Source organism: Oryzias latipes, chromosome 14 (genome assembly GCF_053564925.1).
Source record: "Oryzias latipes strain Hd-rR chromosome 14, Olatipes_Hd-rR_3.1".
In the NCBI taxonomy this organism is placed as follows: domain Eukaryota; kingdom Metazoa; phylum Chordata; class Actinopteri; order Beloniformes; family Adrianichthyidae; genus Oryzias; species Oryzias latipes.
This window is the reverse complement of record NC_136250.1, coordinates 23,433,375-23,459,904: the sequence shown is the minus strand read 5'-3', so window position 1 is coordinate 23,459,904 and position 26,530 is coordinate 23,433,375. Positions and strand designations below refer to the sequence as shown.

The 26,530-nt window shown below is 39.7% G+C and overlaps 1 protein-coding gene across 11 annotated transcripts in view; it reads right to left on the bottom strand.

The window, feature by feature from the left end:
* auts2a (activator of transcription and developmental regulator AUTS2 a) overlaps positions 1–26,287 on the bottom strand; it is a 356,442-nt gene extending 330,155 nt beyond the window's left edge. For all 11 annotated transcript variants that reach the window (XM_078930433.1, XM_011483793.4, XM_078930434.1 and 8 more), the window contains exons 1-2: positions 25,912–26,287; positions 23,109–23,801 (exon numbers count right to left, since the gene is read on the bottom strand). In XM_078930433.1, coding sequence (XP_078786559.1) covers positions 23,109–23,387 — 279 coding nt within the window. In that variant the 5' untranslated portion in view covers positions 23,388–23,801; positions 25,912–26,287. The remainder of the gene's footprint in view (positions 1–23,108; positions 23,802–25,911) is intronic.
* Positions 26,288–26,530: the final 243 nt, after the last annotated feature.

The window sequence follows — 26,530 nt, the reverse complement described above, 5'->3', positions numbered from 1 at the left end:
TATATATATTATTTCTGAATGTCGTTGCTGCCGCAGATAAGTGAAATTTCCCCATCATGGTATTACTAAAGTCATCTTTCTATCTATCTATAAAAAAAAAACATCTGATACCACTAAAACAAACATTACTGTGACAACGCTAACTCCTTAATTTGTTAGTGACATGTAAAAAGCAGTCCAACACTGCTACATGTTAGCCACATTTGCATGTTTACAATAAAACATGACCTTGTTTGAAATCGGTTAAAAAAAAACCTTTGGACAAAGCACCGCGTTTCCAAGATTGCTTCGACATCAGTAAGCAGAAATTATCCGTTTTTAAGGCCCTATGGATTTTAAGGCACACGTGTTTTTTTTAATTTATTTTTTATTTGCATTTAGGAGCACCTTGTAGTGCTTTCTTTTAATTTAGGAACACCTGTCGTATGTTGGGAAAACCAACATAAGACAGGTGAAGAAGGAAAACATCAACTTCATGCCATAATGGTTCATCCACATTATGTTTTAGTAAAAAAAACTTTAAGGGCAAAAAAACTATAAAGGAAAGAAAATACTATTAGACTTTATTTGACAAAGAAGTCCTTTCACCAGAATGGCTTTTGGATGCACAGTATTTAAACCAAAGATAATTTTATGGTTCCGAATTATTCATCACTTCAGGAAAAAAATTTATTACAGAAAAACATGGAACTAATTGACAGCAGTATGGAAAGCTTTTGGAGTGTGCATTCCATTAAAAACTCGGCAGGTTTTCCACTCCTGGGGAACGTAAAAAAATATGAATGTTCCAGAAAATTAGAACAGACTCGACATTTGCTAACATTTTTATTCAGCGTATTTATGGGAACGTCCTTGCAGATGTAGCCTGTGACGTCCCTTCTGAGGTTAATGTGTCAGATAACATCTTTTATTCCAAATGAACTTTGATGAATTATGTAAACTCGTAAAAAGGTTGTACAGCACCAGAGGATCTTTTGCCCAGTGACTGTCGAAGGCCCAGGGACAAAAATTCAGCCTTTTTCACTCATAAAAAAGCTGATCAGTGATGAACTGGCAGCATAAACAAGCCTACAGTAATTTGGGGCTTTACACACCCCGAGCCTGGTTACTGAGGCCTTCCTCGTGTTATGATGTAAAAAGAGCTAGCTAAAGCAGAAGCTTAAATCTACCCCACAGATGGAAAGTTATGAAACTTAAAAAACAATGAATCGTCTTCACGTTGAAAGCAGATTTTTGATCTAACTCTGAAAGCATTGGAATTACAAACACATTTAAAACTCGGGATTGTCTCAATGTTTTTGATCAACTGTCTTTTACGCTACTTTTTCTTTTACCAGATAAAACACAGAAGCTGCAGACCCGAATGGCACCTGATGACAGCCACAGGTGTTGCTAAGAAAGTGCATTTAGAGGGAAGTGCTGATGGATGCAGTGACCTAAACGTTAATCCTTCTGCTTGATCCTGTGTCACGGTGAGCGCTATTCGTCCAGTTTCTAGTTCAGTGCTTTGTGGATGAGGATCGGGCAGATCGTATGCTTGGATCATTGTTGATCATTTAAGGTTAATGAGAATTCCTGTATCTGAACAAAGGGTCTTGATTGGGCAATTTATTACCCATCCATCACTTCCTGAAACTCATCACATGCTGCTTTACTCTCAGAGAATAGCAGTTCAGATGCAAAAGAAGTCCCTTCAATTTCCTCCATTGTATTTTCATAAATATATAACATAAGACACTTGAATTGCATTTGATGTAATGGCACTGCAATGATACAACAATCTTGGGTAATAAAAGATAAGAGAAACACCACTTTATGATTTTATGCATGTAAGAACTCTGCAGCTGCATCTTCTCCTGTGTCGTTTGTCTTTGGTGATGCTGCGTTGCCATAGCAAACCTAATTTCACCACCAAACTTCAAGAAAAATAACTAAGCTATATTTGACTATTTACAATGATGGATAGATCGCAAGTCTCCCTGACTTTACGCACATGATGTGATGAGGCATGCTTTTGCCGTAAGATAACTGCCAATAAGAAATGTATGCATAAACACAAAATTGTGCACAAACTAAAACTTTATGCAGAAATTAAAATTCTTTGAGTATTTTTAAACCTATTACGGAAGGAAGGGCATCCAGCGTAAACAATTTGCCAAACCCCCTGTGCGAACCAGTAAAGGCTGATTCGCTGTGAGGACTCCTGATTGGATGTGCCAAAAGGAGAACAACAACAATTGTGGACAAATGTTGTTTGAAAAAGAGCTCATTTGTTATGGAGAAAATACATTGGGTGGGACACAAGTTCCATGCTCCCCTTAAACAGAGAGCTCTCAGCAACGAGGAGGGAAGGGGGGTGGGGTTGTACCACTGGAACTCGGGCAAGTTTCTAATGCGCTCCTGCAGAAACTACATCCCAGGTTTTTTTGATTTTGTGTAAAAATTGTATAATCATAATATAAAGATCACTGGGAACGCTATTCAAAATGATGACTGGAGAGGGACTTTAATGTTTAGCTGACTATCAAACAAAGACATCTACTGGTTAACAGCTAAACAGTAAGTATGAAGCTAGTGATGATCACTGCTGCATCCTAGGGAGACTCCAGGCTTAGAGTTTACCCCTTTGAGCCCCAGATCATCTTGCTTTCATTAAAGTTTCTGAGACACACATGAACTCAGCTGGAACTGAAGCTTGAGAGGAAAAAAATGTGACAAAGAAATATGAGCATGTCAAACATTGATATAAAAGCAGAATGGCATGTTATAGGGAAAAGAAAACAGTGGAACAGTTTCTGACTTAATGTGAAATCAACTCAGAGTATGGGAGCAGGAGTAATTCCCAAATAAATTACATGGGTGTATTTTCCTGACATTACAAGATTGATTAAGTTTGAATTCAGTTAAACAAACTCCAAGAATCTAAAATCAGGCTTGATGAGATGAGTGTCCATTTGTGTGTGCAGCTCTGTGATGGACCGGCCAAATATGTAGTGGTGTTTACCTCCCTACCCAAAAAATAGCCAGAATAGATTCAAGCATCCTGATTACCCTGTAAAGAACAAAGCAGAAATAGGGGATTGATGGATGGACAGACGGACGGACAGACGGGCAGACATATGGACGGAAACATGTCCTTCTGGTGGAAATTCTTCCATCCTTCAAACTACCATTTTCTTTTTGCACATGTGAAACACATCTTTCCAGTTCATGCTAAAGTTGTGTGTCAGTTGTGTGCTAATTGTTGATTTCATGAGGGGAAATGTTTTGCCTCTCGAAATCATTTTTTTAAACAATTGTTTCAGCCAAACTGCAGGCGGGCGACATTTTAATAAACTGTTTGTCAGTGAGAAACAGAAGCCCAAACTGTGATAACCGTTTAATGCAAAAACAATAATCAAGACATCATTATTCTGTTGGTTGGTACTGTGCGCCAGCCTTGTTCTGACTCTTGGCAGCAAGTCACGACTGTTGACAGTTCATTAGAAGCTAAAAATAATAGTCCCTATTAAAAAAAGGAGCATCAAATAATTGCAGATAAGTGCAAGTGCAAAGTCCATTTAAATTCTTTTTAATCAGCACATTTCAAACGGCGCAGCAGATGAGAATGCAGTAATAAGAGTAAGCAATTTCCGCTTCACAAAGGACATAACAGGTTGAGAAGATAAGAATGTTAGCCAGAGGTTAAAAACAGAGATTTTCAATAATTTATTAGAAGATTTCTGTTCAGTAATGGATCTATCAGACTGAACCTCCCAGTCACATGGTGCTAGAAAAGGAGCTTCCTCTGCATGAAAGACTTTATAGTCATTGTGCACGATATACAAGAAAGTTAGTGACGGGTTACAAAACGGGCGTAGCAAAAATTGATAAAGGAAAAAGTACGAGAAGATATCCATATAGGAGTTAAAACCAAAGATATTTTAATTGACTTTAGTTACCAACTGGGGCAAAATAGTATACGGTGCTTTGGTATATCAGGATTCACCTTTGGTGGTCTAGCTGTTTCACATTTTTTTCAGTGAAAACTTGCATGTATTTTTTTTACAGCCCACTTTGCTCTGCATGGCTGTAGAGCATTGGAAATGTTTATGTCTGTCTGAGAAAAGTGTTTAAAATGTGTAGTGAGAAGTTTTACAGCTTTAAAACAACTAAAATCCAACTTTGTTAGTTATTTTTAGAAAGTAACTCCTGCAATAAACCAGGGAACACTGTCTTGAATATTGGGTTAAAACCATTGACCTTATCTGGAAACTGGACAGAGTGAGTGTGACGTCACTCATAAAAAATGGCTAACTTCTGGCTCCAGTTCAGTCGCCATTATTTTGTGATGGGCCGTTGCCATGATGGACCAGAAATCGCCAGTAAGCGATGATTGTTCCATTGGTCCAAGTCGGTCTGAGAACACATTTCTTTTTTTATTTTATTTTTTATTTTTTATTAACTTGTCCTGTCCAACAACTGAGCAACAGATAAGAGCTGAAGGCCTTTCGTGTTGGAAAGGTTTCACTATTACAAAACGAGCTTATGAATCTTCGGATAACCAGGGAGTATATTTGTATAAACCCCTTTTTGTTTTGTTTTTTTGTATTATTATTATTTTTTACTTATCTGTTACATTTTATGTTTATGTATGTATATATATATATATATATATATATATATATATATATATATATATATATATATATATACACATAAACATACATAAACATACTTTTTATTCCAGTCCACATTTCCACATTTTCTAAGGCAACTACTCTCACCAATCAGGAGTGACCTTGTTGCAAGGCCAGACCCCTACCACTCAAGAGTGGGCTACATGAAAACTATCAGTCAAGCGCTTTAAATGTTTGATGTGAGACCAAATACTTTTATTTAAGGATTTGACTGGTCAGTTTATAACGAATAACTTGCACTACAAAAAAATCTAATGAAAAAAATTAGGATTAGCAAGAACATGTTAAAAAAAACAAAGATCAAGACTGGTTATCCTGACCAATAGATTGATTAACTAAAAGCTGTTTATTTCTCTGTAGCAGTCTATGGGATTCTGGCTTCTTGAAGGCACTGTTTGAAATGTTTTGAATGCCTGGGGGGAGGGATCACTTACTGTAGTCCAGTTCTCTTATACAGTCAATGGTTAAAACAGCTTTTCTTTTATACATATTTATACATATAAGCATAGTCTGCTTAGTGGAATTGTGTTGCATCTAATAGGAAACAACAGAAAGCATGTCTTAAGGAATAACAAAGACCACGTGTGGAGATTTTGCAGTGAGGACTTGCATGTTAGAATTTAGTGGGATTTGGGTTCCAAAAGGCAGTGCGTTAAGTTAGTATGAACCACTCACTGCTTCTGTCAACACAAGTTCCTTCATAAAATATGCTCTAAGACGCATGATTCTGACTCCAAACAATCTGACAATCATCTGGAAAACAACCTGAAAATAGACCAAAGACTACACACCGTATAATCTAAAGAATTACTCTTTTTTTTTTGTCCATTCCAAAGGGAAACTAACAGCTCAGTATCAGGCAAATTGCCTATGACGATTTGTCTAACCTTTAAAAGGGTTGGCCAGGAATCAGGTCAATATTATTATGCATTGTGCTTCATCTGCACAAAGGCAATCAATGCTTCATTCTCATCGGCCCACTGGGGGGGGGAGCCCAGAGAAAAGATGGCAGGCTCAGACATCACAACATGAGTCCACAGCACTGAAGTGGAGGCCAGTATCTCTCTGAGCTGCCACGCCTACCCTTTAAATTGTGAAAACAGTTTTGAGACAGAGTTTCCAAAATGGGTTCGAGCATTTTTTTTAGGTTATACATGTTTCCCTTTCTTTTATTGTAAAGCACTTTGGTACCCTGAAAGAGTTGTAAAGTGCTATATAAATAAAGCTTCATTCATTCAGTCATAACCTCATTTCTGTGATGTTCTGTGGGGCTCAAAGTTTAGGAAGATATCAAAAACAGTTCCAGCTTGAACCTGTCTTGAACTGCTCTCAATTACGGTTTCATTGGTTGGAAGGTGAATCCTCAACTTTGTAAGATGCCTGCAACCCGTGAAACCAACTAACGGACCATAAAAAAGGGCATTTTTGGTCTGGGGAAGCCTGTTGCACAATACATGAACAGTAATCATGAAGCCGGAAACGCACATGCTCAAAATACAACGTGGTGTTTCCAGTCACGAGTTGTAGTTGAGAACTTGGTTTGCAAGGCAGAAATTCTGGTTCCCTCCTGTCTGTTTGAATCCATCCATCCATTTTCTGAAGCTGCTTTATCCCTTTCAGGGTTACAAGGTCACTGAAGCAGACTCAGTTAGTTTTGGGCAAAGGTGGGGTACACCCTGGATAGGTCACCAGTCTGTTGCAGGGTCGCACTCACATCCGCACCTATGGCCTAGGCGATATTTACCAATTGACCTATGAAGCATGTTTTTGGAGTGTGGGTGGAAACCAGAGTGTCCAGAAGATGCAAACTCCATACAGAAAGAACCCAGCTGGGATTCAAACCAGAGCCTTCTCACTGTGAGGCGAGAGCACTAACCACTACGCCACTATGACGCCCTCTTGTTGAACATTTTAGGAACACCTATTTAAGTCAGCCCTTCTCACTAAGCACTGATATTAAATGTAAATGGATGCCATTGATTATTGTAAGTTTTTGTACCTTTTACGTCTAAGTGTTTTATTAGAATCAAACATTTGAAAGTAGCAGCAGCTCACAGCATCCTTCCACAGACTTCCCGCTCCACTCTCAACATCAGGGGTTGTATTGAGGGGATTTAAACCACCAAAATGGCTCCTGAACACGGCTGTGGCAGCAGCTTACTGCTCCCTCAGGGAATCGGTTAATGCAGAGAATTTCCTGTCAGGTGTGTAAAATCTAACCGCAGACAGATTCTTTAAGCTAGTTGTCTGAAGACTTATCTAAAGAAAATAAATCTGTGTTGATTTCTGCTCCGTTTCTGTGAACACCCGAGCCACGTTAACTCCCATTATCGTTGTGTATGCTGTAGTCCTTGACACTTCAGTAGGAGTGTCAGTTCTTTTTTTTTTTCTCCATATCAGTGCAATTATTTGTGTGAGCCCTTAATGCACATTTTGGAGTATTTCAACAGGGATCTGTGTATTTTTGTTTAGCTTTATCAGGTTTTTAGTTTTTCATTGACGTCATGTTTTTTTTTTTGTTCTAAATATATGATTTCTTCTTATTTTTTCTGTTTCCTTCCAGTTAACTTTTACTTTTAATTATCCAGTTGATTGTTTCAGATAATTGCCTTTTTGTCTCGTTAAAATGTTTTTTTCCCTGACAATTTTCATCGGCATCTTTTTTGCTTTGACTGCTTTTGATGTCACCTTTTGTCACACTAACATTTAATCCCAAAGTTCAGTCTTTTTAAATAGTGTTTTACTTTATTTTTCTTATTATTTACGTTTCTTTTATTCACATTCTACATTCAGGTGTTCCACACCACCATTCCCGATGAATTACGGACACAACCGTGTGTTTAAAAAGTCTGCTTATTTTTATAACAAATAATCAGTTTTACCTTCACACCTTACAATGAGGCATCGTTGAACACCATACCTTGTTCTTCGCTGCTGCATTACTGGATAGTTGATGATGGTTTCAAGCTAAGCAGCAGTAAACAAATAGAGGCAGTGGGCAAAAGCTGGGATTCTGCTTCAGAAAGAAAAAGTCTCCAAAAACAACAATAAGGTGGGAGCCTTGAACCCCATCCTGAAAAAGACTGAAGACAACAATAGCAGAGCCCAACTTCCTGTGTCCCAGAGCTGTGATCCAAACCCCTTCCACCAACACACTGAAGACAGGGCCTAAGCGGACGACCACGGTACCAACCACAGATGGGATAAGAGGCTGAACCTTTATCTCTACAGACTGAGAGCAGGTAATTTTATTTCAGAAATTGCTGAGCTAAGACTAAATTAGTTTCACGTCTTCAGAGCTGTGCCTGCTGAATTTTCTACAGTCAAGCCCCTCAAGGGCACGAAACCAAACATTTTCCACTCTGAGGAAAACATGAGGTTACATGGACACAGATTAATGGACTTCTCTTAAACGTCAACTGTGTGGCATGACGCTAATGTAGCATAAACAGACAGAGTGGAAGGAAGCTCTCCAGCATGAAGCATGCCAGATCGTCTCAGCATTAGTTGCCATGGGGCTGTCTCACACCATTTAAGGTGTAGATGGTCTAGACTGATGCTGGAATCCTAAACTCTGTTAGACTGAACACACAAAGACAATGTCTAAATATTCATTAGATTTCGACAAATTAGTCACCGTGTTGAAAAATTCTATACAGGTATTCATTACAGAGAAATTAAACGTCTATGGTTGTTGTCTCCACCAGCAGCTGTTGTGACAGTTACAGACTAACTATAAACCTGTGGTTTATGTCATTTATAAACATATATAAATGACCAATCCTGGTTCATTCATTATCCATTCTCCAAACCCCATTTATTCCTCTCGGGGCCAAGGGGTTGCTGGAGCCTATCCCAGCTACTGTTGGGCCACAGCCACCCACACATTCACACCAATACTGTTTTTTAAAAGATAAATAAATGGGGCGCAGATACAAATACAATGAGTTCAATAGATCATCAGGGAGTTGTGTACCATACCAAGTATTTGACAAGATGGTCTCGATTATTGATATTTTCAAAATAAAATCTAGTTTTCCCAAACATGATCTAGTGCTCTATATACTTTATCACTGCTTTATAACTTATTGCGATAAGGAATGAAAAGAAATTGACAGTGATTGCAGAAAATGGCAGAGAAAACAAAGTTATGTAATCAACTCTAAGACCACGATAAAGTGAAAAGCCTTAACCTGCTTTAAGTCAGAAACTGTGGTTGTAAAGGAGCCAAACATGGAGGGAGATAGCAAAGACTTTAAACATGTAATCAATACATTTCAATGTGAAAAATAAATGAACAGAACCATGACTGTCAACCAAAGCTGAAACACGGCAGACAAAAGGGCAGGAGACCTGAGCTGCTGATGGTTTTCAGCTGGTTTCTGCTTGATCAAGACTAAAAGGAGGAATCATAATGAACTGAAGCAACTGTGAATCATTAGAAAGTTGAACCTGGTATTACAGAACAAACCAGCATTTCTAAAAGCAAAACATAAACCTTGATAAGAAAACAAAAACTTAACACGATTAAAATAACTTAAAGAACATATAAATAATTTAACTAAACTACTACAGTGATTAAAGCTGGTACTGAAGTATAGATTGATAAGCACCAACCCTGACATCTGTACTACTTAAGTTTTAGCGATTTTGGTTTTAACCTTTCCATGTTTGGATCAACTCTTTGATGAAGAAGAACAATAGCTGACTGGTCTGACACTCAAAAAAGGAGAATATATTTAAAGGTCCATGAAGATATCTATGAGTTATTGTTCTTCCTGGTCTAAACTGAAAAAAACGTCTATTTTTTAACTTCTGTATATATTTAAGGGCTAAAGATAAGACTTAAATGTCTTCTTTCTTAACAGGGGAGTCAGTATTTCTGAAGCAGATAAAGCCTCTGCCGAGACATACCTGCTTTTTGAAATCGCTCACTGACACACAGACAATTGATTCTCCAGCATTTTTTTTCTAACTCAATAGATATGATGACAGAGGCTTACACACCAATAACCTACTCAGCCTGTGTAATTGGCAGCCTGGGGTTATTCTCCTATCCTCTACAGGGAAACGGCACAAACAGGAGAAAACAGAGCGGGCTATTGTGAAAAACTTAATAGCTTATCATAGGTTCTGCTTGCAGGGTGATAAGAGTTGCGTGGATAGCCTATGGGCTGCTCCCTCTCAGTGCTTACACTATGTTGCTAAAACCCTGATATCAGCTGGCAAAAGTAAAGCCATTTTAAACCCTCCTTGCTGGAGAGCATATATTAATGCAAGCCAGCGTGTGTGCAATCTTCCACAAAAACACCCTGGGAAGTGCTAAATCAACAAGGACCCTGCTGGCATTTACATAAGAGCACCCTTTGTTTCTCTGTCACTTTCCCTTTAGAAAATACCAACACATGCTGAATGAAGCATACTGCCAGCACAGAGTACACTGGTACATAGATACATAGTTGTGTGTGCAAAGCACGAACACACATCACCATCAATGGAAGCTTCAATGAATTACATTTTTATCCAAAAAAAGTCTCAAATATTCGCAGCTCGTAAAGAACCCTGAATGCTTGATGTATGTTTCTATGCAACTTCATCCACTAGGAATCCAAAGCATACAGAGCAGGCATGTCCAAAGTGCGGCTTGCATGCCAAATGCGACTCATAATAAACGTCGATCAGCTACCAGTCCCCATTCCACACACAGTCTCCCTTCACGAGTCACCCATGTGGGATATGGAGGGAAACATAATCACCACTGACCAAGAGGGTCGTATTCCTACACTTTACAAGAGAAAAAAGTGTAATTGCTATTTTTGGTTCATTTCATCATTGTAGTACACCTTCATTGTTCATATTAGAATGGAAAATATACAATTTAACCTCAACAGAATAATTTAAAAGCTGAGAAGAAATCAAAAAACAAATAAAAACTAAAACAATTTGTAAACTGAACTCAGGTATAATCTGGCTGAATATACTTCTACATTCTTTGAACCTGCTTTGCTTTCCTTCTTCTCTCCACTTCAAGCCTAACCAGCTTCATGGAATTCAAGTCTTCAAAGTGATCCAGTTAACCCTTTTTGTTAACTGGGCCAGTGTGTTTTTCTTCTAACGTTAGTTCTGCCATAGATTGAAGTGAAGTTGAATTTCTCAGGACAAGAAGGCCATTACTCTAAGAATAACTGTAAATTGGAAAGAGTCATAAGTCTAAAAACTGGTTCTGTTTGGATCACTACTGCATAAAAATACCAAAAGCCAAATGTTTCCTGCTGCTTTAAAAAGTATCAAAGTGCATGTACAACCTAAGTACTTCACATGGATCAGCTAGGCTTCCTGTAAAGGACATTAGTGACGGACCTAAAGCAGTTTTCACACCACGGACAAATCTACTAGAGCTGAGGAACACTTGTGATGAGACATATAAGCAATCAATAATGTGATGACGAGGACTTTCCACACATGAACAAATAGCCAAACAAAAAACAACCAATACATCATTTCCATTTAAATTATTCTTTCACTGACCCACGTCTACGTAGGAGGCAGGAACATAACATAAAAGGGCTCAGTTTGATTTGTCAACAATGTGAAGGGCCCGTCTGATTGGTCAAATGCATCAAGCACTTTTTTTAATTTGTTAAATACTTTGAGCTGCCATGAGATTGAAGCATTTAAGGGGAAGCCGTTTACCCCGTCTTATCACAAAGGCTGATATCGTGATGACGATAAATTTCCCATTCATTGTGCAGACCTACAATCTATCACCATCAACAAAACCAAGTCCTAAACTACAAACGTCAAATTACTAGCCGTATTCTTAGCACATCAGTCAAAAAAAGGGGGAAACAATTATTTTAAACAACAACTAAAGTGCGGTGTATTGAGGTTTTTATTGAGATTGCTGGAATGGAAGCAGATGGAGTTGGAAACAGCAGTCAGCTGGCTCTTCTTGAAAGAAGCATCAGAAAAGGGTGAGGGGGGATCAAAGGTTCAAAGCTGCAAGTAAAGATCTGTGCGCTGCTCTGTCCAGAAGTCCCTAGGCAGCACCATAAAAACACACACACAAAGCCACATGGAGCCTCGCAGTTGATACCTGTGCCTCCATGAGTATGCGCCATGCTTTTAGGAATGAAAAGGCTCCTCTAAAGACGGAAAAATGTCTTTCCTGGACAGTGGTGATGGAGCCATTACCCACTGAAGATATAGTAGGACTCCGGCCACAGTTACGCTTCAGAGATGGCCTTTTACAATCAGCCTCTGCAAACATGAATCTCTTTGCCCCTCACATATCTCTCCTGGAGCCCTGCAGAATAAAGACGGAGCTGGAAAAAAACAGGAAAGGACCTGAACTAGCACTATTTCCTTCATCCAGACAGGTTATTTTAAATATCTGGCCCTGTGCTAATTTTTGAAAAGGGTTACTGTAATTAAGTTTCAGGCTGTGTGACACATCAATAAATGTCAAGGAGACTGTGGACTTAAGGAGACGTAGGTTTGGCATCAATTAAAACTCAGCTTTGGAACAAAAATATAGCTACATCGCCAATAATAAATCTCAACAACAGTCACACTGTCTTTTTAAATACTGCCTGAGAATCAGTATTAGCTCCATTAATACATTCAGGCCTTTTATACTCTATTATCCCATAAACAGCGCTTAACATGACTAATTAATGTGTCCGTAAACAAACATGACACATCCACAGCGCAACAGCTTGCCTCAAACTTGGAAAGGAATTTGCAAAAAGACTTCCTAAAATGCTCTAAGACATTTGAGAAATCTCAGTTTCCTCTAGAGTTGCAAACAAGTTATTTTTCTGTTGCTGGAATTTTTAATAAATTGAAAAGTGTGCAAAAAAAATCCTTCCTTAAAATGGTCTGTAAACTACTGAATGAGACGATATGTGTATCTAAAACCTACAGCAAATAGCTCAAAACCAGCTTTCTGCAAGACAAGATATGTAAGACAAATGTGTGTGGAGCTGGAAATCAGAAACAGAGTTTTAAAGCTTGTAAAGATCGTTTTCTAGGACATAATTTCTGTAGAGCGGCAGGATTTCATCAGCAATTCATCTCTGAGTTGTGGTGCAGAGTACGCTTTCCCCACTTCCCATCATCCACCTGTTAAAACGCTCTCCCACTAGCTTACAGCCCCTCACAACCCAAACCTAATATTACGGTGTAGCAAAAAGTGGTGAGCAACATTGGAGCTATTCAGCCTTACAGTTCTGATTCAGATTCCAGCTCAGACGAGGAACACAAAGATGTTCATGGATCTATTTGTCTACAAGTGGATGCATCATAATGAAGTGGAACAGGGAGCTATTTTTTAAACTGCATTTTTCAATCAGCTCCTGATTAACAACAATTTGAGTGAAGAAATAATAAGAAATGCAATTTGAGCTTCTTTTTTATAATAAATGTCCTCTGTTTTGAGAAAAAGCCACAAGAACATGTTAAAAAAAAAAGTTTGTTTTTCAGTAAAAAAAATTATCTGATGTTTGTGGAGTGAGACTTTCTTGTAACATTTGTGTGACACACCGCAATGGTTTCTTAATTTGATAATAGTTTTCTTGTTAATGTGTTTTACTTCTCCTGTGCTGCATCCGTCCTGCAGGCAGACATGGGGCCACGCCACAGCGAATCACCTGGTTCTGAGAGGCTGGCAGTGCCACACTGTTTAGCTGCAGTGCATCATTTTCCTTTGGCTGTTTGAGAACGAGGAAATGTTGGCTGTGGGTTTAATGATCCAACTTGATCTTCTAAGATAATGCCGGAGACCCGTCGTTTTCCAGCTCTTCAAATGTCAAGAGTCCATCTTCAGGAGCCATTAGCTGATAATCAACGATCTGACAGCTCATCAATGACCTTTGGCTGCATTGGTCCTGAGTCATCCACCTGCACACAATGATGACTTAATCTATGAGGTATGATGATCCATGGATCCTTCAGCGGCCCTACTCTACTTTTGAAGAGAGATTTGTAGCCTGCAGTAAAATACATTTTCACTTTTTGTAGTCCATCAGCATTCTCCCAACCCTCTGTTGGTCCATGACAGGTAAAAATGGAGCGGATCTACTTCCAACAAAAAACGGATGCATTAACACACTTCTAGAATGTCAACATTTAGTTACATTCCAACAGAGGCTGATGGGTTAACCATTTACTCAATCCCAATTTATGATTTTTGTTATTTGTACAATTCATTCTGGAAATTCATGATAATGTCAGAGCAATCTTGTCTTTAGCTAAAAACGTGTTTCCGAAGCGATGACCACAGCATGCCAGTCAGTTTGTTTTTTTCACACCTTTTCTGTCTCTAGACAAGAAATGAGGTTCCAGATACACAATTGTTGACATGTAGGTGTTCTGTTCTAACTTCTGCCTCTATATTCGGTAAACAAGTCACACACCTGCTACGCTTCTCTTGTTAAGGAACTGTTTGCCGATTGAATCCTCTGGAATACATTTGTCTGAAAGCAGGAGGTCTGCATCTTAAACTGTTGTTTATATAGCTTCAATGTAGAAGCTTTATAATAAGGAGGTGTGAACCCAAGCCATTTTTATTAAACTGATCTGTTCACTTATGGACCAGGCACTTGTGTTGTTGTGGAATAGTGTTTACCCCAAGAATGGGAGGGTGTAGGTTCAAATCTACATTTGGATCATAAAAGACAGTAAATGCCTCCCTGTTAGACACTTTGAAACAGCAATTGGATTGGAGGTTAAACTCACCGACTGTATATAGAGCACCTCAAATTGTTGAATCTTGAAATCTTGGTTCTACTGAAAACAATAATGTCCCTTAGAATCAATAAAGTACTATTCTATTCTATTCTATTCGAGAACTGGGCTGACTGAGTGTGACGTCACCGATAGAATATGGTCCAGCTCCAACCACATGAAGTCAATTCAGTCACTATTTTTTCAAGACATGGACATAAGCAGTGATTAGTCTGAGTTACCATTTCTATAAGAACCACTTTAATCTCCCAGGGGTGAGCTAGTTAGAAGGCCACGCCCCTTCCAGCGGGCACTGGAGAATCTGTCAATTTAAAGGGCCTAGATCATGCTATTCTTGAGCCTTTCAGAGGAAACTAGATCATAATACATTACCTTTAGCACACTAAAGAATGATTTAAAAAATATATGCAAGTTATTTTCGCGGCTGTTCCTCACTTTTCTACGTCACAATGTGAAAACCCGCTCATTTTTGTGGATTGGGAGGGGGGGGGGTGCTCAGAGAGCAGGTTTTAGAGGAATACTTAGAAATGCGTGAATGAATCAAAATGCCGCTTTGGGGTTATTTTTTGTGTAGAAAGAACATTATAATACACTTAAAACCAAAAAAATAGTTGATTTTGAATGATACAGCCCCTGTAATGTTTCACACATTGGACGTGAGTCCACATACTTTTATTGAGGCATCTGGATCTGGATGGTCAGTTTAGAGCTTGAAAAAGTTGCACCACAAAAAAAAAAGAGAATTATCAGGAAAATGATAACAGTAAAGAGTAAAGAGCTGTAACATGCAGAAACAGAAGTCCAATTTCCAACATGTGTCATTGAGTTAGTGTTGCTTGTTTTGTATACTATTACTACTTTTGTTCACCATAGACTGTAAATGTGTTTGTTTTTGTAACTTTTTAAAGGTTCTAAAATAAAACTTTTTACTCTAGAAAAATCTATACTAATGTTATCAGAGATTATGGCATAACCTCATTCAGGGCCTATTCATGCATCTTTATTTGCCATGTCTGTCTAATGCTGAATATAAAACTTTTGGGTATTTTCATTGTTGGTTGACTGATCAAAGGAACACTGAGTCCATCGAGTTTAAGGCACAGATGGTGACAGCCAGAGAAAATGAAGATTTAAAAAAATAATAAAAGACAAAAAGAAATTCATCCCCTTCATGCTGATCCTCCTCATTCTGCCTAGAGTTATAAATCGTCTGGCTCTCCTTTATAACAATGGACTTTCCACTCACCTTGAAAGAACAAACTCATTTCCTGCCAGGCTGTGGCTTGTTTAGTGAAGCTCGAGCCAAGTTAAGTAGGTAAATGACTTTTGGAGTAAATGTTAGCTCTCAGAACCAGGGTTAAAGCCTATCAGAGCAGAGCTTTTGTTCTAGAAGAACCTTGAGCCTGGGGAACTATTTTAAAAAGCCTAAGAGAAGTACTGAATCATGTATATGCCATGTAGAATAATATGTAACATCTATTTAAAAATAAGTGCTACACTGTACAACTGGATTTTCTAACAGGAAAGAAAGCCCCAGGGGGTCATTCAAATGATCTAAACATGCTCAGCTGTCACCAGTTTGCTGGAAGGCAAACTCTTTCACTGTGTTTAAGGGGAAAATCATAAAAACACGGAGGAAGGGTCCTTCTTTGTGTCTCTATTTCTTCCAAAAGTCTCTCTCTGGCCCTTCTCCCTCTGCATGTTTGCTTTTACATCTCTGATCCCACAAAACGGAAAGCACGCATGTGAGAAAAACCAAAAACAAAGCGCAAAGCCAGGACATCAGCGAGCACATGGAAAGTAGGCCTGGGAGCAGTTTGGCTCCATGGTGACAGCACAGGCAAACACCTCCAGGGGTCTGACCTCATCAAAGTTTTTTTCTTCCCCAGAAAAGCAAAGCAAAGAGTAGTGCATGGTGTGTTTGAAGATGCTTCTATTTAAATACCACTAAGGTCAGAAACACGGTGTAAACAAACACACAGCTTGGCTCAAAGCTATGCATTTTGACTAAGGTTTAAAGGAAAAGCAAAAGGCAAACACAAAACCAGTAAAATGAAAATCTTTTGACTAAGGCAGCTCAAAATGTTTGTTATACTTGAACAAGAACCATATTGAGAGAAACTGTGAGAAAATGATCTGAAAACCTTTGTGCTACTGAAGTATTGCTAAATGATCATATGAATTTCTTCCTCCCTTTATGGCAACAATATACACCCGTTTGTTAACATCCTTCAAAAGGACTTTATTTAGAAAGTTCATCACACAGTAGGAGGGAAACTCAGCTCTGCCCTTTCCATTGGTTGCATTTGTGAACATCGTTGAGTTGCATTGATAGACAGAAGCTGCTGACAGTTCAGCTCACTGCTTGGTTCTGGCTCTAAACGGAACAGAACCAGCCACTAAAAGAAGGAGATTAGAAAGTCACAACAGCCTTGTGTAACCCTTGTGCTATCCTAGGCACTTTAACGTTGGGAGTTGGGTCATCTGGACCCACTAGACAGTGTGCTGTATCCTTTTTTTCTTCAATGATTTGTGATCTTCACTGGTGTCCATGTATTACATGAAATCCTCTTCACCTTTATCCACCTCTGCATGGTAGGGAGAACACGTCAATGTAAGGGTGGGGTCGTAGGATAGCACAAGGGTTATACAGGGAAGGCAATATCACAGAATCCAACACGTCTGTGTGTCTGAGGAGGCGTCACTAAAACATAGCACGATGGTGAACGCAATGTTCTGTTAATGCAAGCAACATGTTTTGATCTGCAACAAAGGTGAGAAACTCCTGCAGAGTTAGACAATCGTAAGAGCTTCAGAATGCAAACCAAAATAGATGAATGATCTCAAACTGTAGGAGTTCTTCTCAATTCAACAAAGCGATCTGGTTAAATACCACGCGTCCATCCATGGACGAACGGACGGACCGACCGATTTTTAGATAAAAGAAATAAACAAGACAAAGTCTTCTGTTCTTATTTTTTAATTATTCTTAGACTTCCTTATTAGTCTTCCTCAAAATCACCATTTCTACCAAAAAGATGTAAAATTTGACCATTTCAGTTTTTCTATAAAAACTAAAGTCCCGTTGTTTTCCCACGTTGATCAGGAACAAAAATCCAACAGTTTGCTTGGTTATCATTGGTTATAGAATGCGTGGCTGACACATAAGGGGCTCTTCATAGGCTTTACCTAAACTCTGTTCTCTCAGTGGATCAAATGTAAACCAGAAGCTCATTTTGTGATCATGTTTAGTTTAGTGTCTCCCGCACATTCATTTGTTTGTTCCAGCTCATCAGGCTGAAGTTCATCTAGAACATCTGTTCTTGATTAACTTCAAGAACATCTGTTCCTATGGAAATTAGTTTTTGTTTGACAAAAGATTCTTGCTGAAACTTAGCTGAACTTTCAGACATAAACCTCTCATCTACAAAACTATTTTTCTAAATTTCTTAAAATAAACCGTGATATTATATAAACCAGGTTACGTTTTCTCTGCACATTGTAGACTTAAGTGAGATCACCTTTGTTCCACATCTCAAACTCATCACAAGTTAAAACCTTGGAGTTTGTCCAAAAAATAACTAAATAAACAACTGAGAAGTGAGACTGTCAACACTCAATATGTCACATAAAGCTGTGAGCTGCCTTGGTTTGGCAGAGATTTCTATGCTGGATGCCTTTCCTGACACACCCCTGTATTTAATCCTGACTGGGGACCGGCACAGGTAGACCCAGATTCTGGCCCCCTTGATGCTACATAATTAGGCAATGGCGCAAAGGGTCTTGCCCAAGCTCATTGCCCCCACTGGGAATCCAACCCTGATTTCCCATGTACCAGTCCTACACTTAGCTAGCTGAACCATCCAGCCACCTCAAATGTACTAAGGAACTATTCAAGACAATCTTTATATCCAATAATGTATATACATTTTAGTAATTAGGTGCCCTTAGTTATGCTGATGCTAGGGAAACTGTCGTAAACCTACAGAAAAATGGCTGTAATTAGCATTAAAATGTCATAAAACTGTTCTGTTGAGTCCCCTATAAAAAGGTAAATGCAGAGACTTTCCATTTCTGTATGAGGATGGAGGACACTTTGTACTGAGGGGGTTGTCTACATTTCCGCTGATAGAATTCTCTACTTTGTAGATTTTTTGTTTGTTTTTGGGTTTTTTTCCTTTTTGGTGGGGGGACATACATAGTTGCATTTTTCCTTTTAGCTCCTGTTGGCATTAATTGCCCTCTGCTGTGGCAGACACATAATAAAAGGCTTGTCATCAGTTAAAGCATAACATATCCCATTTTTAACCAAGAACTCGCTACAAACTGCATATCCTCGGGTCTTACTTCACTTACTTTGTACCATGGTCCAGGTAAATACTCAATTCTGACTGGCTGCTGGGTGTGCATTAAAAAGTGATAACGCACAGTGATAACCGCACGCCTAAAAAGAAGTTCCAGTCACATAGCTTAAATGTTTTGTAACACTGCGCTGGCTTCTTTAAAACCAACTTTAGCTTCATCATCTGGACAAAAAAGTAAGAGGTGAACTTTCTCTCTGAACTGATGCTTTATTTGACCCATCGTGACCATCAGCATTGATATCACTTTCCTTTGCCGCTGCACTCGAGGTCTGCGGCGCACCACGTAACAAATAGTCCACTTTTTGTGAGAAAAGTGATCCAAACCGAAAAAATAACAAGAATAAAGTACTAAAAACTGATTGAAATCACGTCAGACTCCACCCTGAGGATGAGGTCTACACCACAGACACACCCTGGACTCTGCTGGGTGTGGAGAGGGAGCATCCACTCATGGGGCAGAAGGCTGGGGGCATTCTGCTTGTTCTAAAAGATGTGTAGAACAAAGCAGGCGCATTGCAGCCATTGACACAACTTTGTGTTGCTTTTGGCACATCGGTTTAATGTTATTGTTCTTACAAAGGGAATGATCTTTTATTTCATTTTTTCTAGTCTCTATCAGCAGGAATGTTTAAGATTTTGATATGGAATTAAAGTTGAACATATCTGGCTTATTTGTCAGTTTTTTCACAGTGGGGGGGAAAGAACATTTTTCCTCCTCCAAATAGGGGAACAAGAGAAAAAGTTTTAGGACCACTGAGCTAAACTGACCCCTTCACTTCCAAACCAGCCTCAGAACAAAGTGAAAGTCGTACCTGTAGGTTGATACAGCCTTAATGGTTTGTGACACGTTCCCACAAACACTGAGTTAGTGAGGACACACAAACACATTATGTAAACAAGAATAATTGGATTGCTCTCTGTCAAACTTGTTCCTGAGTACAAAGTGTTTCCTAAATCCCTCTGATTCCACATTACCTTCCTCTGGTTAATGTATTTAGTTCAGTGTTTATGCAGCAGCCTGCCAAGAAAAAGATGAAGCAATTATGGGTGTTGTAAACTGACAAAATATCGTCCAATTAAAGTAATTATCAGCTTGGGCTGCAATCCTGATGCTGGCTTGGAAGTTGGACGCCGATCAGCACAGTGAAAAAGCTGGATGGAAACGTTAAAATGAACTCAACGGACATTTTAGATCTTCTCTGGCTTTGTAAACCACATATCTGATTACTCAGGCGAACGGTGTAAAGAAATGTTTTGTCTGACTGACGCAGAACAAAATAATGACAAGAATAACTCAAAAAGTCTGGCAAGAAAGATAGCAAAGAAACATTGACAGTTCAATGCACTGTGAATAAAAGCTGTAGAGAAGTGTCGGGCTGGCTGAAAAGTTGACATACCAGAGAAAAGTGAGCTGTAAATACCCTTGAAATAGGTCACATGAGTGACCTAAAGATGATTTTCTCAATGAATTCATTACACACTGCAAGTCAGATGCTGTTACAAATCCCTGAGTAAGTCCTTGTATGAAAGCACAATCACAAATTGTTGAAACGTATTAATATTCTTAGCAGAGACGTGCTGGTGCTTCTTAACCTACGTTTGCGATCTGACAATAACCCCAATTTTCACATGATAATCCATGTCCTAAAACAATATCAAGCAATCAATACGTTAAGGATCTGTGATGTTTTCTAGGACAATCTGTTCATCCTACAGTGTGTCTCAGTCTATTCTTTTGCCATGACTGAGTCAGTTAAGTGGGTATTATTGTTCATCATCTGCATAAAATCAAATGTTGGTGTTATATACAGTAGTACCAGTTGTCCCACTGAAAAAGGTGAGTTTGGACTCATCGATACACTTCAACTGTGAGAGACAGAAAGGAAAAACAACAAAAATCCAGGAAATCACTTTGTAGAATTTCTTTTAAAGTATGACATGTAAATTAACACTTGTCTGAGCAAGAAATATAGGACTAATTCTTTCAAATGTGTAGATATGCCAATCTCTTTTTGTGCATTAACGTAAAAACATACAATTCTGTTAAGAGCATTAACGGAGATATGGAGAACAGGCACTTCAACGTTTACTTCTCAGACACACAGTACATGTTTCTATTTATATTGTGTTGACTTGTTATAAGGACTACAATTAATTGCATCAAAGGCTAATTAGAGTGCATTAAGGCAAGGATATTGACATCCTCTGTAGTAGTGACTGAGTGCAATCAATGCAAAAAAAAGTAACTGAACTCAAGCTGTAAGAGAGCGTTCAATAAAAGTTTGGTCAACATGTCAATCATCTTTTACTGTCAACTGAGATCACAATAATGGCATGCTGTGCAGGACACAAAATATTTTTGGTACATTACTGTCATATGCAGAAAATCGACTGACTCAAAGAGCACTTCTGTGCCAAAGTCTAAAGAAATACCGATCATTTGGTTGTGGTGACTACGGAAAATACGGTTCTCAAGAACGGAATTACTGCCGAGGTGCAACACCCCACCGGTCCTGGACCCCAGGAACTGTCTTCCTGTGCTGTGAGAGCAAAACGGGACAGAGCAGGAAATATGAGACCATTTGGAGTGGGACTAATACTTTCTGAATATGAAGACAAAGAGGTTTATCTTGACTGTAGCTGAAGTTGAGAGCCAGCTGGAAATTAGGACAATTAAGACAAATCAGGAAGGGCTCAACATAAGGAACCAGTTGAGTTCTCAAATCACCACCCAGGGTGGCGTGTTATCACAAGAATATCAATCTTTAGAGACTCCAATGCAAAGTAGTCCAACTTTCAAAAGGTGTATAAACACACTTGCAACCTGGTTTCACAAACTGCTTACCTCTGTGGCTGCATTTGTTTATTTATGACAATTGTGTGTTCTTGTTTACTAAACTTATTTGATATTTCCGTCATGCACACATAGTAGCCTCTAACAGCAGACCATTATGCCGTTAGCTTTACAAGCCGAGCATGTTTCAACGCGTGTTTGTGCTTCATTAGGCCCCATTTTTGAAAAGGCCAGAGTTTAGAAATACTATGTCAGGCTAGTAACAAAAAAATTATCCACTTGGTCCGATACCGAAATGAATGGATCACATGACCACACGTTGTCCATTTCTTTAGAAAATTATGAAGACTAGAATGACTTGGGAGTGACAATTTTCAACAGATTATAAACTCAATTTGCAAAGGAATATTTTTCGGAAACAGAAAAACAAGAACAGTGAGAGGCTGACGACCTAGATAAAGCCTAAATATTACTGATTGAAGTCAAAAGTGAGAACCTAATACACAACTTCTTACAATACTTGACCTCACAATTACATTTTTCAAAAGGTATCACAGTGCAAAAGAGGCCTGAATAAGTATTTATGAGGGGACATAAATGCATGGTCTTTGTGTTGTCAGACTGTTGTATTTATGCTGCTCATAAAAGAAAGAAGAAGCACGTGTTATCATCTGACAGTGTTGATGCTTTTCTAATATTTGATGAGAAGATAGAGCTTTATTAAGGAGCTCAGATCATCAGTTTAGCTACTTGTGCTGCATTTTCTCACCATTAAATATTCAATGACCATCATACGCTCCAAATGCCAAAGAAATCAAGTGTTGTTCAAATGAATTATTCTGATTTTACTTAGACTGGGAGGAATTTCAATCAACATTTTGTAAAGTGCTTGAGGTTTAGAGCCACTGCCAGGTACTTTGTCAATCAAGCATTAACAAAGAGATAAATCAGATACGGACACACACTTAAACAGCGTTTTTTTCCCCACTGCCGTTATCAGAATATATGTGGTTTATTTGTATCGGTAGAGAAATTCTATCCTGAAACAGCTTTTCAGATGCTCAGTTGTTTGGGTGCAGCATCTTTCCTTTGACTTGTCACACATTCATATAGAAAAATGTGGCAGTTGTGCTGCGCGAGTCATAATTCACCTGACAAAAATGCAACATGTGCCAAATTTCAAGGAGAATTGATAGCCTCTACACAATACATCTCTCCCACTCACAATAAACTGTTGTAATGTGGATCAAATAGATGTTTTACTCTGAGCTGCACGAAAACTGGAGAGCCAAATACTGCCACCACTGAACACGTCTAACCTGGACACAGGCTTGGCTGAAGAAACATATCTACAACAGCGTACACAAAACAGATGGTAATCTTTGGCAACAGCAGCGTTCTTCAAGCTCCGACTTCTAAAACAGCACACAGGCAAATATATGCAGATGTTTAGGTGTTTTATCAAAAGACGGAAACACAAAAAAGGGGAAATGGATGCTGCTTTATCGGTGCTTAATCACTCACCTCCAGACCCTCCAGGGTCATAAAGCCTGTAATGGAGAAACCATCAATGATGTCCTCTTCAGTGGAAGTGGAGTCCTTTCGCTTTTTTCGTGGGGGTCGAGGGCGGGAGGAGGAGGGCGCGCGCTCACCCTCCCGCTCAGAGTCGGAGGAGAGGTGGCGCACTGAGCCTTTAACGTGGTTATTCCTTATCCCATTTGTTCTCCTCTCCCGGTTCCTCTCTGACCTCGACTTCCTCTTCTTCCGCAGGCCACTTGATCGAGGGATATCCGTGTCCTTCATACTGAATATCCCAGTAAAAACCCACAGGTTGTAAAGAGCCAAACTGTGACACCACTCGAGCTCCACTTGAGTGTAAAAGCCCCTCAAAGAAAACCCCCGCAATATCCCATACAATGATATCAGTTGTTTAGATCCAACAGTTGTGAATTGTACGCCTTGGTAAGAGCAGCAACGAGTCAATCAAGGTAGGTTCCACTCAAAGATCCCCAAAGGCGGGCCATCAAATCCTGTGTAAAACGATCCATTCCAGAGGTTATCACAAAGCAGCCAAATCCATCAGAGGAAGGGCTTTTCAGGTTAATGCGGACGTCTGCTCGGTGAACATGCCCCACCATGCTGAGGTGAGCAGGCGACACCCCATCCTTCTTCTGCTAGAACTCACTGCTCTTACCCTAGGACTGCAAACTCACCTTCCTGCAAAACAAAGACACAGAAAGACAGAGGGCATGCATTTGGAACGTGATCGCAAAGCAAGGTCAGTAAAAGAGACATAATCCAGAACGGACAAGTCATTCGGCGTGAAAGCTTTATCTTTGCAACAACACAATGCTTCTTTACACTGAGAGAGTATGTGAGAGTGATCTTCAGCTTTTTCCTTCACAGCATTTCATATTTTCTGACGTTGAAATTTCCAAAAAAGTCGGTCATTTCTCCCTTTTTTAACTAAGAAAAGCAGATGTAGATTTTTCTAGCCCTTTCCTAACACAAGTGACACCAGAAATGTAGTATCGTTTCTACAGCACAAATCTGACTCTTCTTTGAGAGACCCAAAAATTCCAATTGAATTTATGAAAACTCAGAGTTAACCACTGAATGTTGCATCGGTGAAAATATCAGTATTAATCATATTTAAAGTCCCACTCCGATCATCTTTTGATCTATCGTAAAAGCATTCCCTTTTTATTTTGATACTGCCATTTTTAGCCAAAATCATTGAGCGTGTGTCGTTTCAAGGACAAGGAATCTCTGCAGAACGGCAGTAGTTCATTAGAAGTTCACCTCTGAGATGTGGGCGGGAGTTCTGGGGTGGAGCAAGCCCACCCCCCTTCCCCATCACCATTGAATGAGAGCTCTCTGTTTACACTCTCTCCCACTTAGCTAACAGCCCTTCACGCTCCCAATCTAACATTTCTAGTACAACAAAAATGGCGAGCGATATCGGAGATGAAAAAATAAATATTCAGAAATGCAATTTTGAGCCTCATTGTCTTTATATGACATTCCCCATTGTGGAAAATGCCACAATAACATGATAAAAACACCCACAAAAACTCTTTTCCATCAGAGTGGGTCTTCAAATGCAGCTTTAGATAATGATTAAAGAAATGTCTCCCTTTAGTCATCAAACTGCCCTAAAACTTTTATATTTTTATCCAGGAAAGGCAGATTAAAAAAAGAAATTCTTATTTTCAATTGTTGCCTGGCAGAAGGCAAACGACCACTAAGATTGAATTTACCTTCCCTTCTTCATTTAAGCCCTCACTCATTATATAACAGGACAAACTTCTTGCATTCAACAGCTTAAAAAAGGGGACTAATTGCACTGAGAGTTGGAGGTTTTTGACACAAAACGAAGAAAAACCTTCCTGACCCCAGCAGAACTCAAATCTACACTTAACCACAAAGCTCAGCAAACAATTCCTCACAGTTTGACACTCAATATGGCTGCTTTAAAAAAAATAAGGATGACTTTCAACAGTGTGTTGGCCCATTTTCTTTAAAAATCGGACTTGTAAGGCCTGAGAACCCCCTGCTCATTGGTGCTGACTGCATCCGTTTGTCCACTCTGACAGCTCTCATCAATGATGTCAGTGAAACAGCAGCTTTACTCTCTGCATGTTTTCATTAAGACAGCCGTTGCCTCCAAATGCTGCGCAGAGGAATCCCACCTTCATCTGCATCAGCACACAAACCCAAAGCCACCCAGCTATCCATCTGTCACAGTCAACATGCAGCATCTCCAACTTTACCACCGTCTCCTTGGACACAGGCTGTCATGTCATGCAGCTCATCTGGATTCTGCAGCACATGCTCTGCTGCACCCTGTTTCCAGTTGGACTTTTTGTTGAGGACAAATAAATGCACAATCTTGTGTCACTGCTATGGAAAGCTCCTCCTTAAATTCATGCAGGTTTGCTGCCCTCTAAACCCTAAAAGAATGACAGCTGAATGTGTCTGCGCCTTTAGCCCGATGCCTCGTGCCAGCACTCATTTGGTGGCACACACACACACACACACACATCACCAAACAGCTCCAAACATCTTGTATTGGCAAGGAAGAAATGATAGAGTGTTTCCGCAGCCTTTGCCGCGCGCTCCCCGGATCTGGACGGACTCTGTCGGGGCTGTCAGTGGAGATCACCGCCTCTGAGATCCAGCCTTCGGCGGCGGCGGCGGCGGGCTGGAGCTGCTGCTGCTGCGAGCCTCATTTACAACAACACACACACACACACACACACACACACAACAAAAGCGAGCCTCTCTGAGCTCCAAGACACGTCATGCAAAACCAAGAAATGCAAACCCTTGCGAGTGTTGGGGGGGAAGCCCATCCGGAGAAGTTGAAGGCCTTTTTTTTCCACAACAATAAAAATAACAAAAGATAAAGCGCAAGTAGGTCTGAGGCTGGCAAATAATCCCGCAAAGGAGCAGCACAGGGCGCCTCCTCCTCCTCCTCCTCCTCTACCCGGTTCCGAGCTTCAGGATCCCGAGGAAGGGAGAACGGGGCGCATTGATACGGCAATGCCGCAGTGCCGCTTTACAGGCTGGGCGCTTCCTCCTCCCCGCAAATAGTGCTGCTTCTGGACGCTCGGTCTGCAAGCAAACCCGCAAACGAGCTGCGCAAGTTCAGCTCCGAACGCACGCAGCCCTGATGAGACTTCCGCGCCTGTCCACACTCCAAACGTGGCAAACAGGAAAGTCTCTGTCTCTCTGCCAAACGTCCTTCACAGTCATTTTCTACAGGTTTTTAAAGCTTTGAAGATTTTTCTTTAAGAAAAAAAAGTCCTAGAGCTTCTGATTAAAAAAAATCTAACAAAATCTCTTAAAATAAAATGAACATCAATTAACACAAAATAAAATAAATAAACATGAATGCAATAAAGAAATTGTGACGTAAAAACGTCGGGCGGGTCACAAGCCCC